Raw genomic sequence first — 17,481 nt, forward strand, 5'->3', positions numbered from 1 at the left:
TCTTCTGAATCAACATGAATCATTCCTGATGACTACACTATTTTCCACAACAGCAAAAGAGTCAACTTAAACTTCTCCATCTAGGGGCACCTGGCTGGCTCAGTCAGTTAAGCGTCTGTCTTTGGCTCAGGTCATAATCCCACAGTTCTGGGATCGAGCCCCGCGTCGGGCTCCCTCCTCAGCAGAGAGCCTGCTTCTCCCTCGCCCTCTGCCTGCCACTCTGCTCTCTCTCTCTCTCTCTCTGTCAAATAAAGAAATAAAATCTTAAAAAAACAAAACAAGGGGCGCCTGGGTGGCTCAGTCAGTTAAGCGTCTGCCTTCGGCTCAGGTCATGATCCCAGGAGTCCTGGGATCAAGCCCTGCATCAGGTTCCCTGATCGGCGGGAAGCCTGCTTTTTCCTCTCCCAGTCCCCCTGCTGGTGTTCCCTCTCTCACTGTGTCTCTCCATTCAGATATCATTCGGAATCACACATTATTAAAACAGCTAATGGTCAACAGTTATTTAATGAGTGCAATAATAATTAAGTAAATCCCATAAAGGCTACACTGTAAATATTAACAACATAAGTGTGAAGGCTATTAGATCACTAACTAACTATATTTTTAAGGTAGAGATCCAAAGTGAATCTGAATTAAGATACATTCAGTACCCAAACAGTTCTCTAAAAACACATATCTAAATTAAAATAAGGCAGAAGTTAGTACACACAGAATTTTAAATATCTGATGTATCTTTATTTCACAGTATTTCATCTCTCAGATACTTAATTCCAAGATGCTTTAAGGTCATTTATATGTGCTACTCTACTTTTAGATACTAGTTATTTCATAAACCAATACATGTTTTGTTTTATTTTTAAAGAAGATCAACACAATATGAAAGCGCACACACACACACACACACACACACACTGAGTTAGATTGGCCACTGCAGGCTGGCTATGAAGTTATAAACTTTGTTTTATCTTTGGCAGAAGTATCTAAACAATATCAATTTTAAAAACATCATTTTTCAGAAGCTTAACTTCAAATTGTTTCCAAATCTAATCTAACTAAATTTTATTTAATTAGTTCATAAAACTACAGACAAAATTTCACTATAAAAATACAAAATTAATTCTACCTTCTGGACCAGAACAGGACATTCATTAAAAATTCTCTAAAATATGGGATCTCAAAGCTGGAAAGAAGAGTGAGTGTAATACAGATTCTGTTTCAAGAACATAATGAAAATGTGACTAAGTATACACTGGATTCTTTTACCCTTAAAATCAATTTTACAACATCTATGAGTTTAATATATTCTTTTACTGACTTGCATGTACAATAACTTAAATCAGATTTAAGTAATTATTAAGCTAATCTTTGAGAGCTACTTACAATCCAGAAGGCAAATTCCCAGCTGCAGCGATACCAAAGAAATACCACACGGCCTCAACGAGGACGAAGTCAACCAAGGCCGACAAAACCCAGGAACCCAGCAAAAAGGACTAAAAACAAAACAGGAAGAACGTTATTGAAAGGAGTCTCAAAAAATAAACTAACATTTACTTAATTAGAACCAGCTCAGGTACATTATTTCTTTTAATTTTTTTTTATTAGCATAGAGTTTTCAAAATGGGGGAGTAAAGCCATATTGGTGCAATGCATTAACACTTTCATAATTTCTAAGTATGGTAAAAAAAAAAAGAAGATATTTATAGCTTGATTTATTTTTAACAAGTAACACACAAACCATTAAGCAAAATAAGTGATTAAAATTTTACTGAAGTAAAATCCTAATAAAAATTTTTATTAGCCACTCACACCTGATATTATCTATTATCATTACCATTATTATTTTGTTATGCAAGTGGCTTAAATTTAAATTTTTTCTTTGGCTAATATCCATGTTCCAAATCAGATGGAGGATCATGTAATTAAAAGATAATTGTTAGTAATAACACCAAGCTTAACAAAACTATTTAAAAACAAGAAAACAAAAATACTTTTTTTCCATAACGTAAGTAGCAAAGGGAAAATACATAAAAACTTACTGCAAATTTTCTGCTTCCATATCTTCTTTCAAATATCCTAAAATTATAAATAAGCAGACTACTGCAGAAAGTATCTTTCAAATCAAGACAAATTATTCTTCCACATATCAACCTCCAAATCTAAATGGGGATTTAAAAAAGAATAATGAGTAAGATTTGTTCAGATTTCTGCCTTATAAATTTATTACATTTACTTTATACTGCTTATTTTTAATACTCTAATTTAATAAAAATAATGATATACACACAAAAGGAAAACTCCTCCATGTAGGCAGGTCCCCACCTTTACAGCCCAGGTGCCCAAAAAGCAGGGCATTAGAAGGGGACTCTTGCGTATTTGGCCAGATAAACCAAATTAATCCCCCAAATCAGAAAGATACCAACTTGGGGCCAAAGGGCCCTTATGTTCCCTTACAGCAGTGGTTCTCAGGGCTGGCCACATACTGGAATCCCCTGGGGATTTTTTTAAAAAAGTACACCAATGTTCAGGCCTACCACTAGATTTTTCAACTCAGCTGGTCTACGGTGAGGTCTTGGCATCAACGTGTGTGTGTGTGTGTGTGTGTGTGTGTAGTTTATTCAGGTGATTCTAATATGCAGCCAGGGTCCAGAAGAAGTGCATTATAGCAACTGAAATAATACAGAATATTATATTCTGACAGAAAGCAGTAATTTGGATAAGTAACTGAAAGACTTTCAGAGAAACTTGATAAAGCCAACATGAGCAATGATATCAATTACATCACCATGAAGAAAAGATGTCAGTGTTCCAGAAGTAGAGTATTATGCTTAAAACGGCTAATCGAGTATTTAGCAAAGAAAAGGTAGTAGGTTACATACCATAATTTGCACTAACACTCTGTGATACTGCGACTTATAATAAGAAATATAGATTTGGTCTTTACTCTCACTTCTGCTACAGAGCTCTTAAAATCCTTTGAACTTCCTAACTGATGAAAGCCAGAAAGGTGTCTTTTTTTATGTCAGTGTGTGACTTTTAGAATGGGGGCACCTAAGAATGGGGGCTGGTTGCCAGGGGAACCAACCTTGGGATTAGAGGGTTGGAATTTTCAGTTCCACCCTCTGACCTACCTATGAGGGAACAGAGAGGGGCTGGAGGTTGGATCAACTGCCAATGGTCAATGATTTAATGAAGGCTGCATTAACACCCGAAAGGACAGGGTTCAGAGAGCTTCCACGTTGGTGATAACATGGCACCTCAGAGTGACCATGGAAGCTCTGTGTCCTCCCCCCATTCCTTGCCCAATGCATCTCTTCCATCTGGATGTTCATCTGTGTCCTTTATCCTATCCTTTTATGATAAACAGGTAATCCAGCAGGTAAAATGTTTCTCAGAGTTCTGAAAGCCACTCTAGCAAACTAATCAAACCTAAGGAGGGGGTCAAGGGAACCTCTGATTTAAAGCCAGTCAGTCATAAGTACTAGTAACAAGTTGGACTTGCAATGGCATCTCATGTCCGAGGGGGAGATCGTGGTAATCTCTAATTGGTTGCCAGCTGGTCAGAAGCACAGGTGCTTTGCAACTAGCCTGTGCTTTGCAACTAGCATGGGGCACGGCGGGCAGCCTTGTGGGACTGAAGCCTTCACCCATGAGATCGGATGCTATCTCCAGGTAGACGGTGTCAGGACTTTTTTTTTTTTAATATTTTTATTTATTTATTTGAGAGAGAGCATGAGAGGGGGGAGGGTCAGAGGGAGAAGCAGACTCCCTGCCGAGCAGGGAGCCCGATGTGGGACTCGATCCCGGCACTCCAGGATCATGACCTGAGCCGAAGGCAGTTGCTTAACCAACTGAGCCACCCAGGCGTCCCACGGTGTCAGGATTTAGTTGAATCGTAGGACACCCAGAGGGTAGCCAAGAATTGCCCGGTGGTGTGGGGAAAGCCGCCACTCTGGGATTGGTGCCCGAACATCCCTTTTACGCTCCAACTCACAGACAAAACCCAGCACCAGCATCTTCAAAGCGGTCAGCCCATAAATCTCAAAAGCCATAGAGTTCTGCTCTTCCCAGAAATAAAAACCCAAGGGAGATTTCCTACTTGATATAACCACCACTATAAAAGTAATTCATAGATTCACAATCTGTTAGAGCTGGAAGAGCTTAGATCATCTAATCAATACTCAGACTTGGAATATAAAGTTCTGAAATGTTAAGTACAAAAATGCTTTTAAAAACGTTAAGAATGCATACTAATCATAATTAAAACAGATTTAACACTGCTTTTCTTTTTGCAAACTTTTTTTTGCAAACTTTTTGCAAACTGCATTTCCATGAGTAAGAAGTGAATGTGAGATGTGCCTACTAGTAAAAGGAAATACTGCAACTGCTTCATTATAACCAGCTTTCCTGCAAATATTAATAAATGCAACTAGAAAATTCACTTGCTGGAGTATTAAAAATAAATGATATTTCTTAAAAATTTAGAGGCTTTGGGCGCCTGGGTGGCTCAGATGATTGAGCGTCTGCCTTCAGCTCAGGTCATGATCCCAGGGTCCTGGGATCAAGGCCCACATTGGACTCCTGGCTCAACAGGGAGCCTGTTTTTCCCTCTCCCTCTACTTCTCTCCCTGCTCATGCTCTCTCTCTCTCTCTCTATCTCTGTGTCTCAAATGAATAAATAAAATCTTTAAAAAAAAAAATTTAGAGGCTTTGAGGGACGAAGAAGAACAGAAAGAAAAAATAGCAGAAAAGAAAGCAGAAAGAATAGCAGAAAAGAAATAGCCCATCAAGCAAAGATTCTGCCTTCTCTCTCCGCAAAGGCCCATGAAGCAGAGCTCACCTGGAAGTCGTCCTTGACTGCTTGGAGGTCATACACGAAGAACCTCTGACAGTGCGGCAGGAGGAGGGCTAGCAAAAGGGACAGGGCACTGGGGACCAGCAGAAGACCCTTGGACAGAGGTGCCTTATCTAGAGAGAAAAAGAAAACATCTTTCAGAATGACTGATTCTAAGACTTAAAAAACTGCTTGGGTAAAAAGCAAGAGAATTCACTTCCTTTGTATTAGAATGAAGACATCGTTCACAAACTCTGGAATTTAATTCGTATTAACATATATCCTCAAAACCTCTATCTGCAGAGGTAAGTGATCAAAGGGCACTGGAAAACAAGTGGAATTTGCTGGCACGGGTTCACTGTCATTTGACTCTCACATGAGACCAAACCAAGTTTACAGCCAGTAACTTCCACAGAATACTTTTCAGAAATGGTCACCAAAGTGTGACAAAATAGACAGAGGAGTATGTTTTCTACCAAACTGACCAGTTAGCTCCTGAGCATGTATGAGATTCACACACATAAACATTTTTTCAAAAAAATTAAAAAGCAGTTAAAAGTGCTACCTCGGCTGCCTGCGGTGGGCAAGCTGAGGTTTTCTGCCAGGGCTACCGCTGGGGCCCAAGTCAGTTTTCCACTGGAGAACCTTGTCTACGTCTCATGCAGCCTTCAGGTTACGGCTCAATTTCCACTTCCCTCCATCAGTCTCAGTGAAGCATTTTAGCCTCAGGGGCTTTGCCCCCACTCTGCACCTTTGTTTCCAGGTACTATTTGAATAGTTAGGGTTTCATGCTTCTTTTGCCTTCCTGACCACATTGAACATACCTGAGGGGAGGCCACCTGCCTTCTCTTCTCTACAGTGGCCACAGAGCCTAGTGTAGTTCCTTGCACATATGAAATGTTCAGATCATCAACAGGTAAGACCACAGGAAAGTATCACCGATGGCAACATTCTCAGATCGTGTGAAGTACACTTTAACTGTATCCCCTTAAGAAATTCCCTGGGAGTGAATTTACTAGTTACAGTTGGTAATGTGGTTATTGCACCCGTTTTAAGTATATAAAAATAGACCAACTGTTTCCTTTCTGGTAAGGTCTTGCAAACATCTAAATTGGAACCATTAGTAAGGTAGTTGCATACTGTCTTCATGACCCAGATGCAACCAAGGCTCCAGGGAATCTAAAAACTAAGAGAGCTCCTCATGGCCTAGCACCTCAAAAGTATAGGAGAGCACTGTGGCTGTGAGCTTGACCAACCTAAATTCTATCTTGAAGCATTTGTTCTGCTCACCTGTAAAACAAAGGGAAGAGAAGCTACCTCAAAAGCGTCCGAGAAGCAAATGAAAGGAAGAATGCCTAGAGGGGAGACGGCTCCTGCCAGCACACGCACACCACCCAGGAGGAAGGGCTTCCTTCGGGACAGGCGAGCTCCTGCATCTTTCTGACAGGACGGAAGATGGAGCAGGGGTGATGCAGCTGCACCCTGAAGGGGTAGCGAGGATCCCGTCTCCTTCTTCAACTTGGGCTTCCACCTATCCTTGTGAAATGGGCCCCAACGTTCATTCCTGCCTCTGCCTTGCTAGCTCTGGAGCAACCCGACGTTACTGGAAGAAATCACAGAGCTGAGTTGCAAGATCTCCCTGCAGGTTCATGGTCTCCAGTCTCAATGGACACTCCCCACCAACCAGCAATTCTACTGCTTTTCTCCAACTTCTCATTTCATCCTATCTCCTCCTCTCTCCGCTCTCCTCCAACCTCCCTGCTCCACACTCCCAGCTTGGCTTACATGTCGCCAAGTGAAGAAATGAATGCTTTGCTTGGGTTATTCTCCATCATCCCCTAAAATTAATAAGCACTTCCGATAGGTCACACATTATCCTATGCCCCCGGGGTACAACAATTAATGATGGACAAAGCCCCACTCCTTTGTGGTTTAGACAGGAGAGAAAAGAAAATACACAAAACTAGGTAAATATGTATTGTGTCAGAGGGAAATAAATGCTATAGAAAAACTAAGCAGGATAAAAAGTGTGGTTGTGCTATCCACCATGGATTGCCTGGTCTCCTTCCAGACACCTGCCCCTAGCTGAAGTTAGGGATGACAATATGACTTGCTTTGGCTAAGCCAGTGTGACAGATGTCACTTTTGTGGAGATACCTGAAGAACAGTGAATGGTGTTTCCCTCCACCAGTGCTCAAGGTGGTAGCTAGGCTATCAGATCCCAGAGATGAAGACAATATGGAGTAGACCTCCCAGGTGACTGGCAACAGAGAGGTACCTTCCATGAGAAACAAATCTTGTTTTAGGCCCCCAATATTTTGCAGTTGTTTGCTACTGTAGCATAACTCAACCTATCCTGATTTAGGGGAAAACACAGTGCTGGTGGGAAAGAGGGGTACTATTTTACACAGGGTGATTAGAAGGCCCCTCTGATACAATAAGATTTGAGAAGGGACCTGAGAAAATGGGCCCTGCAGATATCTGGGGAACTGTACTTCTGGCCGAGCAAACAGCAAATACAAATGCTTTGAGGCAGGAACATGTTCGATATGATTAGGAAGCAGCCAGGCCGCCAGAGGCAGCTAAGAGCAAAAGATACACAAGGCAGACAGGTAGGATAGAAGGTCAAAGAAGTGGGGTAGCAGATGGAGCAGTGCCCTGTAGGCAAGCATAAGGACTAACCTTTCCTATAAAAATGACGGGATGCTTTGGGAGGATCTAAGGAGAGGAATAACATGATCAGACATGTTTTCAAAGGATCACTTCGCTTGCTATATTGAGAAGAGATTACAGGAAGGCACGTACAAAAGAAAGGAGACCAGTTAGGAGGCCATCATGATAATCCAGGCAAGAGATGAAGACGGCCTGGCCCACGGTGGTTTAGGTGGGGGTGGTCAGAGTGGTCAGAATGGGGATGCGCCCTGAAGGCACAGCAGGTAGGATTTGCTGGCTGACTGGGTGTAAAGTATGCACAAATGGAAAAGTCAAAGATGACTCCAAGGTTTTTGTTCCGAGCAACTGGAAACACTGCTGCCAGTTACTAAATAGAAAATCCATCACCCTTGCCCTTCCCATACATACAAGAACCGGGCCCATCTTGCAAAATACTCCCAACCCCCATCCCTATCCCCACTTGTCAGGGCTCTACCCTGTACCCTGCTACTCAAAGTAACCCATCCACAAACTGCTAGCAGTCCACAGTGAGGTACAGAGTTTGCACCAGAACGTGAACCAGCACACTGCATCCTTCAGGGAGGAAGTCCTGCTTTGAAAAAAATCAACCGAACTGAACATGTGCTTTGCTCAAATGTCACCTCATTTGTGACGACCCCATGTAACTACCTTTCTATCCCCTTTGTTCTGGATTATTTTTTTCATGGCACTTATCAACAACTGACTTATTAAATAGTGACTCATCAAATCTGTGATTCAAAATGACTGTAAGATACACCATTATTTTAGGTGTCACTAAAAAAGAAACAATGCCTTATAAAATTCTAAGATGTTATCAGTTATAAAGGACACCCAATTTTACAAACACTAAAACATGAAAAATGCAATTTAGAATCAAGAAATATGTTTCTTTGTGTATTGCTTCTTCAAGGCAGCAACTCCGTCTGGGATATTCACTGCTGCAGAATCTCTCATGCTGAGAACAGAATCTGGCCCATTAGGGCACTCAATAAGTGTTTAATGAAAGGTGACTGATGTATGACGGATGCTCAATAAACACTGGTGAAAGCCACCCCAGTGCCCATCCGTGGACAGGTGGATAAACAAAATATGGTATACACATATAATGGAATAGTACTCTGTCTTAAAACGGAAGGAAATTCTGGCACCTTCTACACTATGGACACATCTTTCAGACATTATGCTGAATGAAATAAGCCAGATACAAAAAGATAAATACCATATGACTCCACTTATATCAAGTACCTAAGTAGTCACACTCACTGAGACAGGAAGTAGAACGGTGGTTGCCAGGGGATGGGGGAGGGAGGAACAGGGAGTTGTTCAATGGGTACAGAGTTTCAGTTTTGCAAGATGAAAAGAGTTCTAGAGATAGATGCACAACAGTGTGAATGTACTTAATGCCACAGACCTGTACACTTAAAAATGGTTGAGATGTCGATTTTAGGTTATGTATATTTCACCACAATTAAAATTCAAGACTAAAAAGAAATAAAATAATTACGGAATGAATAACTGATCCTAATGTATACAATCATTTTAATTCTGACCAGGCCTAAACAAACCCCTACTACAGATCTGATAACTTAAATCAGACACCTCTACCATTAAGTCCTCCTCTTTTTTTTTTTTAAGTCCTCCTCGTAAGATGAGCAAAAATCAGATCTCCAAAGTCTATGCAGAAAGCAATAACATACAAATGTCCAAGAAGTCCCAAACCACAGGATAAGTATACAGTATTACTATGGACAGCAAGATTTACTGATCAATTCATGATCTGTACATGTCACTATTGGAAAATTTCACCTCAAAAAAAAAAAGGAACTTTAAACAATTACAATTATTAAATTCTCATTAATAACATGCATACTTAAGTGTTTAGAGATAAAGTGACTACAAAGTTTTTGAAATGCATCAAAAAATAAGATGTACTGGGGCACCTGGGTGGCCCAGTCAGTTGAGCATACAACTCTTGATCTCAGCTCAGGTCTTAATCTCAGGGTCATGACTTAAGGCCCTGTGTTGGGCTCCACGTCTGCTTAAAAAAAGAAAAAAAAAAGGACTGATGAAATAAATAGAGGGATGGGTATGTGATACAGCAAATATAAGAAAAGGTTAATTGTAGAATCTAGATGGTACGTATATGATGTTCACTGTACCAATCTTTCAACTTTAAGCATGTTTGAAAATGTTCATAATAAAACATGGGGGGGGGCACACAGTAAATCACAGAATTTGAAAGCTGAGAAAAAACTTCAAAATACACGAAGCAAAAATTGACAGAACTAAAAAGAGAAACAAATAAATCCACAAATACAGCTGAATACTTCAGCACTCCTATCAGTAATCAATAATATAAGTAGACAGAAAATCAGTGTTATGGACTGAACTGTGTCCCCCCAAAATTCATGTGCCCCAACCCTCAATGTGACTATATGTGGAAATGGAGGCTTTAAACAGGTAAAGTTAAGTGAAGTCATAAAGGTAGGGACCTAACCCAATCTGTCCATACAAGAAGAGACACCAGTGATGCACACATATAGAGAAAAGACCATATGAATACACAGAGAGACAGCCACCTACAAGCCAAGGAAGGAGGCTTCAGGAAAAACTTGTCAACACCTTAATTTTGGACTTCCAGCCTCCTGATCTGTGAGAATATAAATATCTGTTATTTAAGCCAGGCAGTCTGTGATACACTGTTAGGGCAATCAGTGAAAAAACATAAGACTTGAAAAACAACATCCATCACTTTGACCTGATTGGCTTTTACAGAACACTCCACTCAACAACAGCAAATTACATTTTTTTTTCAAGTGTATATAGAACATTCCCCAAGAAAGATCATATTCTGGGCCATAAAACACATCTCAATAAACATAAAGAAATTAAAATCATACAAAGTATGTTCCCAGACTATAAGAGAATTAAACTAGGGGCGCCTGGGTGGCTCAGTCATTAGGCGTCTGCCTTCGGCTCGGGTCATGATCCCAGGGTCCTGGGATCGAGCCCCGCATCGAGCCCCACATCGGGCTCCCTGCTCCGCAGGAAGCCTGCTTCTCCCTTTCCCACTCCCCCTGCTTGTGTTCCCTCTCTCGCTGGGTCTCTCTCTGTCAAAATAAAATAAAATAAAATCTTAAAAAAAAAAGAGAGAGAGAATTAAACTAGAAAACAGAAAGATGGATGGAAAATCCCCCCAAAATTTGAAAATTAAACATTTTTTTTTTAAGATTTTATTTATTTGAGAGAGAGAGAGAGAAAATGAGCAGGGGGAGGGGTAGAGGGAGAAGCAGACTCCTTGCTGAGCACAGAGCCTGACACAGGGTTAGATCCCAGGACCTGGAGATCATGAGACCAGAGCCAAAGTCAGACGCTTAACCAACTGAGCCACCAGGGCGCCCCTAAACCACATACTTCTAAATAATATTTAGGTCAAACATGTTGGGAGTCACAAGGGAAATGAGAATATGTGTTAAAGACAATGAAAAGCTAAAGTACAACCAAGTAAAATTTGTGGCCTAAAAGCAGTGCTTAGAGGAAAATTTATAGCATTAAATGCTTATATAGGAAGAGAAAGGTCTCAAATGATGATGTAGGCCATAAGCTTAAAAAAAAAAAAAACAGAAAAGGAAGAGCAAATTAAACCCTAAGGAAGCAGATCAAAAGAAATAACATATGGGCAGAATGCAATGAAATAGAAAACCAAAATACAATAGAGAAAAATCAATAAAACTAAAAGCTGATTCTTTGAGAAGATTGATGAAATTGATACACCTCTAGGAGGACTGATCAGAAAAAAAAGAAGACACAAGTACCAGTATCAGGAATGAAGGAGGGGGTGTCACTACAGATCCCACAGACATCATAGGATAGTAAGGGGTTGCACAACATTGTAAAATGTACTTAATGTCAATGGACTGTACACTTAAAAATTAGAATGGTAAATTTTATGTATGCACTTTTTATCACAAATAATTTTTAAAAGGGTAACGGAATATTAAAAATAACATTTTATCCCTTAATGTGACAACTTAGACAAAACAAATTCCTTGAAAGATACAATCTACCAAAGCTCACTCAAAAAGAAATGGATAACTTGCGTAGTCCTATAGAAATGAAGAAATTGAATTTCTTAAGTTAAAAGTCTTCCAACAAAGAGAACTCCAGGCCTTATGGCTTCACTGAAGAATTCTACCAAGTATTTAAGGGGAAAAGAGTACCAATTCTACACAAACTCTTCACCACAAAGAGAACACTTCCTAATTCATTTTATGAAGCCAACATTACACTGATACCACAACTAGACAAAGGCATTAAAACAACAGACCAATATTTCTTAGGAACAGAGATGCAAAATTCTTAACAAGATGTTAGCAAACTGAATCCAGCTACAAAGAAAAAGGATAAAACATCACAACCAAATGAAGTTTATACCAGGAATGCATTGTAAATCAATGTACTTCGTTATATCAATAAAGAAAAATATACCACATAACTCTACTCACACCCTCTACAATGATCTGCTTATTCTACAGAGTCAATTTTTGTCAACTCACGAGCCAAATGACCATTGATCAAATCTTAACTACTAATCCTATCCAACATGTACTGAGCACTTACCAAATGCAAAGTACTATACACAGCACTTTATGCATACTACCTTGCTCCTGACACTCACACCTCAGGACCTTAACACTTGCTACTCCCTCTACCCAAAATGTTCTTCCCACGTCCAGCTGATCCTCACCACTCAGTCCCCATTTCAAACAGCATCTCCTCAGACTGGCTTTCTCTCATGACTTCATTGCTCCAGAGCACACCACGCTATTTTATTTACTTCACAGCACTTTTCCACTATTTGAAATTCTTGTTTGCTTACTTCTTCGTCTGTCTCCTTTACCAGAATGTGGACTCTATGAAGGTAGGGTTCTTGTTTGTCTTGCTCTGCTATATTCCCGTACCCAGAATAGCACCTGGCACAGAGCAGTGTTTCAGTGTATTTGGTGAATGAACAATGTGAGGTAGAAACTACCCTCTCCAAACTTACACACGAGAAAACTGTGATTCAAAGAGAAGCTACCTGTCCATATTCACAAAATATCTTAGCCTGGGTTCCAGTGAAAGTAAAGGGAGAGACAAAGGTTTATAGGCAAGTAGTTTATTTTGGAATGTGATCCTAGGGAGCAGGAATGAAGGACATGGGGAATCAAACAGGGAGGGAGAGTCAATACAAGGATTCATCATCGAGTTGGGCACCACTCCGAGTGACAGATGTTCCCGACAAGGTCTTGATCCCAAGGAATTTTCCAGGAAGGCTTGTGAATGTATCTCAGAACGATCACCCAGCGAAGAAACAGAAAAGCATTTTTATCCATCATCCCTCAGTAGTCTAGAGTGGCCATAGAAAGAATCCCCATAGGAGGACCAAACAAAGAAGCTTTACCAAACCAGTCCGGCTAATCCAAACAAGGCTGTAGAAACATATGGAATCAGAGGTGAGGCTGAGTGCACTGAAATGCTGTGCAAGGGAAGATGTCTGCTGTACCGGCTCGGGAGAGGCAGAGCCAGGTCCAAACCCTGACAATCCGGCTGAAAATAAAACTGAAGCCCATGCTGCACTGCTACAGAACTCCAGGACTAAACGGGATTTTCACCTGGATGGTAGGTTTTACGGGAAAGACATATACAGTCACAAACATCAGTCATAGAAATTAAAGTGGTGCCTTGTGTACTAAAGTAAATGCAATTGTGAATGGAGATATAAAGGCTGCAGTTGGGGGGAAGGTGCAACACAGAGCAGTGGGTACTTATCAAATGCTGAACTGATCAAAAGTTTTAAAATATATATAAACCCTCTGATCCAAAGAAGTCTACATTTACCTAGGAATTTGGCCCAAACTAATTGTCATGGATATGCACAAAGATTTTGCTACAAAGATGCTCATCACAACCTGTTTATAAGAGTAAAAAGACTAGAAACAACATGAATGTCCAGTAGGAAAATGGGTAAATTATGCTCTATCCACAAAATGGAATAATATTCAATTTTAAGCAGCAGAAAACTAGTTCATGCTTGGGAAAACTGATCCTAAATAGTAAGTGTGAAATCTTTCTAGCAGTATTATTATATAATACTTTTAAAAATAGTAAATAAATAGCACATGGGTTTTTAAAAGCATCTATCAAAGTATTACCAGTGGTAATCTCCGAATGATCTGTTCACAGGAAATTCAAATTTTTTTAATAAAAATCTATTTTAAGAATTAGAAAAAATAATGTTTAACTAGCTACTAATTCAATAAAAAGTTTCATTAAATCCCTACCTAATGAAATAAGGCAGGTCACTAGCAATCTTCTGGCCTTTCTGTGAGTAGAGCCAGGAAGTGGTTCATATATGAAGCCCCCAAACAAGGATCAAATGAAAGTTAAAAAAAAAAAAAAAAAAAGTCACTTCTCCTCAACAGGTCCTACCACCTCTGAAAATAGAGATGCTACAAATTTTTGAGAATAACAGACAATATATTAATCTCAAAGTAAAGATGCAAAACATCTATGGCCAATATAAAACAACAAAGTTTAAGATATTTCTTTTTGGGTCATTCACCTCTTTGGTATGACCGAAGTACACAGCCATCTCTTTGTGGCAATGAATAGCCATCAGGCTTTGGTGACTATGTATTATCCTAAAATAATTATTACAGTATATGTGGATTACTTTAGGCCAGGTGCTGTGTTTTAAAAAGCACCATCTCAGTGAATGCTTACTATAACCATGAGGCAGCAATTAGTTTACCTTCTTACTCTAGGTGAAAAATAGGCTAAGAAAGGTTAAATAACTTGCCCAAGGTACAGCTAGTTATTTGAGGGGCTGAGATTTAAACCTAGTTCTACATGACTCTAAAGGAAAAAAAAATGGTTTTCTAATATAGAATAAGGAAATATGATATCTTGACATCATGGTTCATTGTCCAAAGAGATTTTCGTTATTACTATTTTTAGTACTTTACATGTTATCTTTTTGGTTCCTCAAAAAGTTAAACACAGAATTACCATATAACCCAGCAAATCTACTCCTTGTTATATACCCAAGAGAACTGAAAGCAGATGTTCAAATAAAAATCTAAATATGGATAGCAGCATTATCATAATAGCCAAAAAGTGGAAACAACCCCCAAATGTTCATCAACACATGAATGGATAAACAAAATGTTGGTCTATCCTTACAACAGAATATTACTCAGTCAGTAAAGGAATGAAGTATTGATACATGCTACAGGACGGATGGACCTTGAAAACATCATGTTAAGTGAAAGAAGGCAGCCATGAAAGCAACATGTTGCATGATTCCATTTACAAGTAAAGCTCAGAATTTAAACATCCATACAGACTGAAAGCAGAGTAGCGGTTGTCAGAGGAAGGGAGAGGGGAATGGAGAATGAATGCTTAACATGGGTACTGGGCTTCTTTTTGGGGAGATAAAAATGTTGTTATTAGACAGTGAGTGGTAATGACTGCACAACAATGTGAATGTACTGGAAGTCAATAATTGAACACTATAAAATGGTGAATTTTGTGCCATGTGATTTTTACCTGAATAAAAAATACGCATCTTTTCTGCCCTGAAGACACTAACCACAGGTCTTGCAAAGCTTAGCCATGTGGGCTGTTACAGAAGCATCACAGCTAAAGAGAGCAGGGGTGGGACTTGGGGGGAGAAACCCGGCAACTGTGCCTGTCCCCACAAGTCAGCCATGTAAAAATACACAAGTCAAAAACCCCAGTGTGGTTCACACCCCAGAGAGGAGAGGCCACCATATCCTATCATATTGGTTTCTCTATTTCTGACCACTTGACTATTTGGTAAACTTCTCAGGGTTCCACAAGAATGGCGTCTCATGAAGTAACTTCAAGTTTTTCATCCGAAAGGGGCTAGAGCAAAAATAAGCATGGAAGTCCAAAAAAAGTACAATAACCTGTACGCTGCAAGGGCCCCCTTCTGTTACCATCATGGTTTATTCTTTGGAGCTATGAGCTTCCTAGAGGAAAGCTCAATGAAACTTATCCTCAGTGTCCAAATTAGGGAGGAACGAGTGCCTTCTGGTGACATCTCAACAAAGATTTCCATAAAATTGCCTGGGAATCAAAAGATCCCAACTTTATTTTTGTCACATTCATTTTCTTACAATGTTCAAAAGTAAAATGCTGTAAGCCATCCACATTCATCCTCATGTACAGAGGAGAATTCAAGGACACTGGGCAACTGCCACACTGACCATTCCTCACACAGGTCACCAAACAACCGGGCAGACTGCCTGGCTCATGAGGGCAGCCAATAAACACTGGTTACTGGACCAATGCTTATGAAATTCATCAGGGAAATGAAGAGGAGAAAAGATGAAGAGTTTCCAGAAAACAACAACAAAAAGGCAAGGAGGAGAACTTACCCTCTAGATACAAAAATGTATCCTAAAACACTTAGCCTGAGTTAGGGGGACAAAAAAGAGCAATAAGATTTAAAAAGAAGTTCTAAAACAGAGCCTAACACAAAGGCTTCCATGCCAGAGAAAAGCGTGCCAAACCTGCAGGTCATCAACAACAATGGCATTAGTCACCTATCCTTTTATTTTGGTCCAGCCACTATGCGGGACACTACTCAGGTTTATCCTTCTTAATAAGAGTTTATATAAACATTAAGCCTTTCCCAAAAAAAAGAACAAAAAAACAAAACAAAACAAAAACAACATTAAGTCTTTCATTAGGCATAAAATGCAGTAATTGTTAAAAGTGCCAATTAGACAGGGAATACAATTACAATGAAATAATAATTTTAAAAGCCAAAAGAAGAAAACTATGAATGTTATGCACAGGGGATAATTATTCAACAGTAGGAACGACTCTGAAAAAGTGAATCTGTGGATAGTTCTGAATCCTGTGATAAACCATAAGAGAAAAAAAGTAATTTTAAAAAGGGGAAAATGTGTGGTTATTGGCAAGGAAATCTGTTCAAGCGCCTTTTAAAGAGGCCAGGCAGGGATCAGTGAGACGGGGGAAGGAGATGGCATAAAATACATGATCAGCAGATTTCTACGTAACAATTCAGTCCCAATGTTGCCAGATCCAAGCAAAATCTGGATTTCCAACTTTAAAATGTTGGGAAAGTAACTCTCCTCCCACCCCTGTACCCTCACCACCAACACACGAATCAAACAAAACACATCTGTGTGGCCTGCCAGCTTTCATGCCTGGCCTAGAGAATCACCAGAGAGGCGGATGTCTGTCTGAGAAATGCTAGTTTAAGAGAGGGCTGCGCCGGAAAGGCCAAGTATGAGGAAAGCGTGGCCAGTAACAGCTTCATGACAAGCCACAGATGGTTCTACATGTTCAAAGACCCAATGAAGCTCTGAATGAACCAAAGTAGGGTGACAAGGAAGGATACCACAGCTACAAAGATAAACACTAGAACATCTGAGAAGACAAATGGGGAAGGGAGTAATCTACTCAGCAGATGTTTAACACAGGCTAAATGGGTCTATTTTGGGAAAAGATGCAAACAAAACACACATCCATAAGGCGGAGAAACCCAAGTCTGACTCTGAGTCTCTGAGGATCCAATGAACCTCTTCTACTCGTGTCTGGCGGAAAAGCCTAAGAGAACCAAATTTAAAATCCATTTGTTTGGACTTGAATGTGGCCTTTGGGCACCGGATCTGTGTGTGAGGGGGCATGCAACTGACATCTGTAACTGCCGGTGCAGAGACTGGCTAGCTGATGGGGACAAAAAGCCTCACTTAAACTCTAAGCACGTTTTAAAACTGGTTCTAAAGGGACTAAAGAATCAAATAAAAGCAATGAAACCACAAAGACAGCTAGATAAAATTTCAGTTCAAGATGACAGACTCGTACACCTGTCCACTTCTCCTCCCTTCTAAAGTTAAACTGAAATAAAACCACCCTCA

At 40.0% G+C, this 17,481-nt stretch overlaps 1 protein-coding gene across 2 annotated transcripts in view; it reads right to left on the reverse strand.

The window, feature by feature from the left end:
* The window catches only part of UBAC2 (UBA domain containing 2), a 187,980-nt gene that overhangs the window by 155,078 nt on the left and 15,421 nt on the right, over positions 1-17,481 (reverse strand). For both annotated transcript variants that reach the window (XM_035003119.1, XM_035003120.1), the window contains 3 exons: positions 4,838-4,965; positions 2,037-2,156; positions 1,381-1,490 (listed from right to left, as the gene is read on the reverse strand). In XM_035003119.1, coding sequence (XP_034859010.1) covers positions 1,381-1,490; positions 2,037-2,156; positions 4,838-4,965 — 358 coding nt within the window. The remainder of the gene's footprint in view (positions 1-1,380; positions 1,491-2,036; positions 2,157-4,837; positions 4,966-17,481) is intronic.

This window comes from Mirounga leonina, unplaced genomic scaffold, assembly GCF_011800145.1.
Source record: "Mirounga leonina isolate KUSES-001 unplaced genomic scaffold, KU_Mleo_1.0 Mir_127, whole genome shotgun sequence".
Taxonomy (NCBI): Eukaryota; Metazoa; Chordata; class Mammalia; order Carnivora; family Phocidae; genus Mirounga; species Mirounga leonina.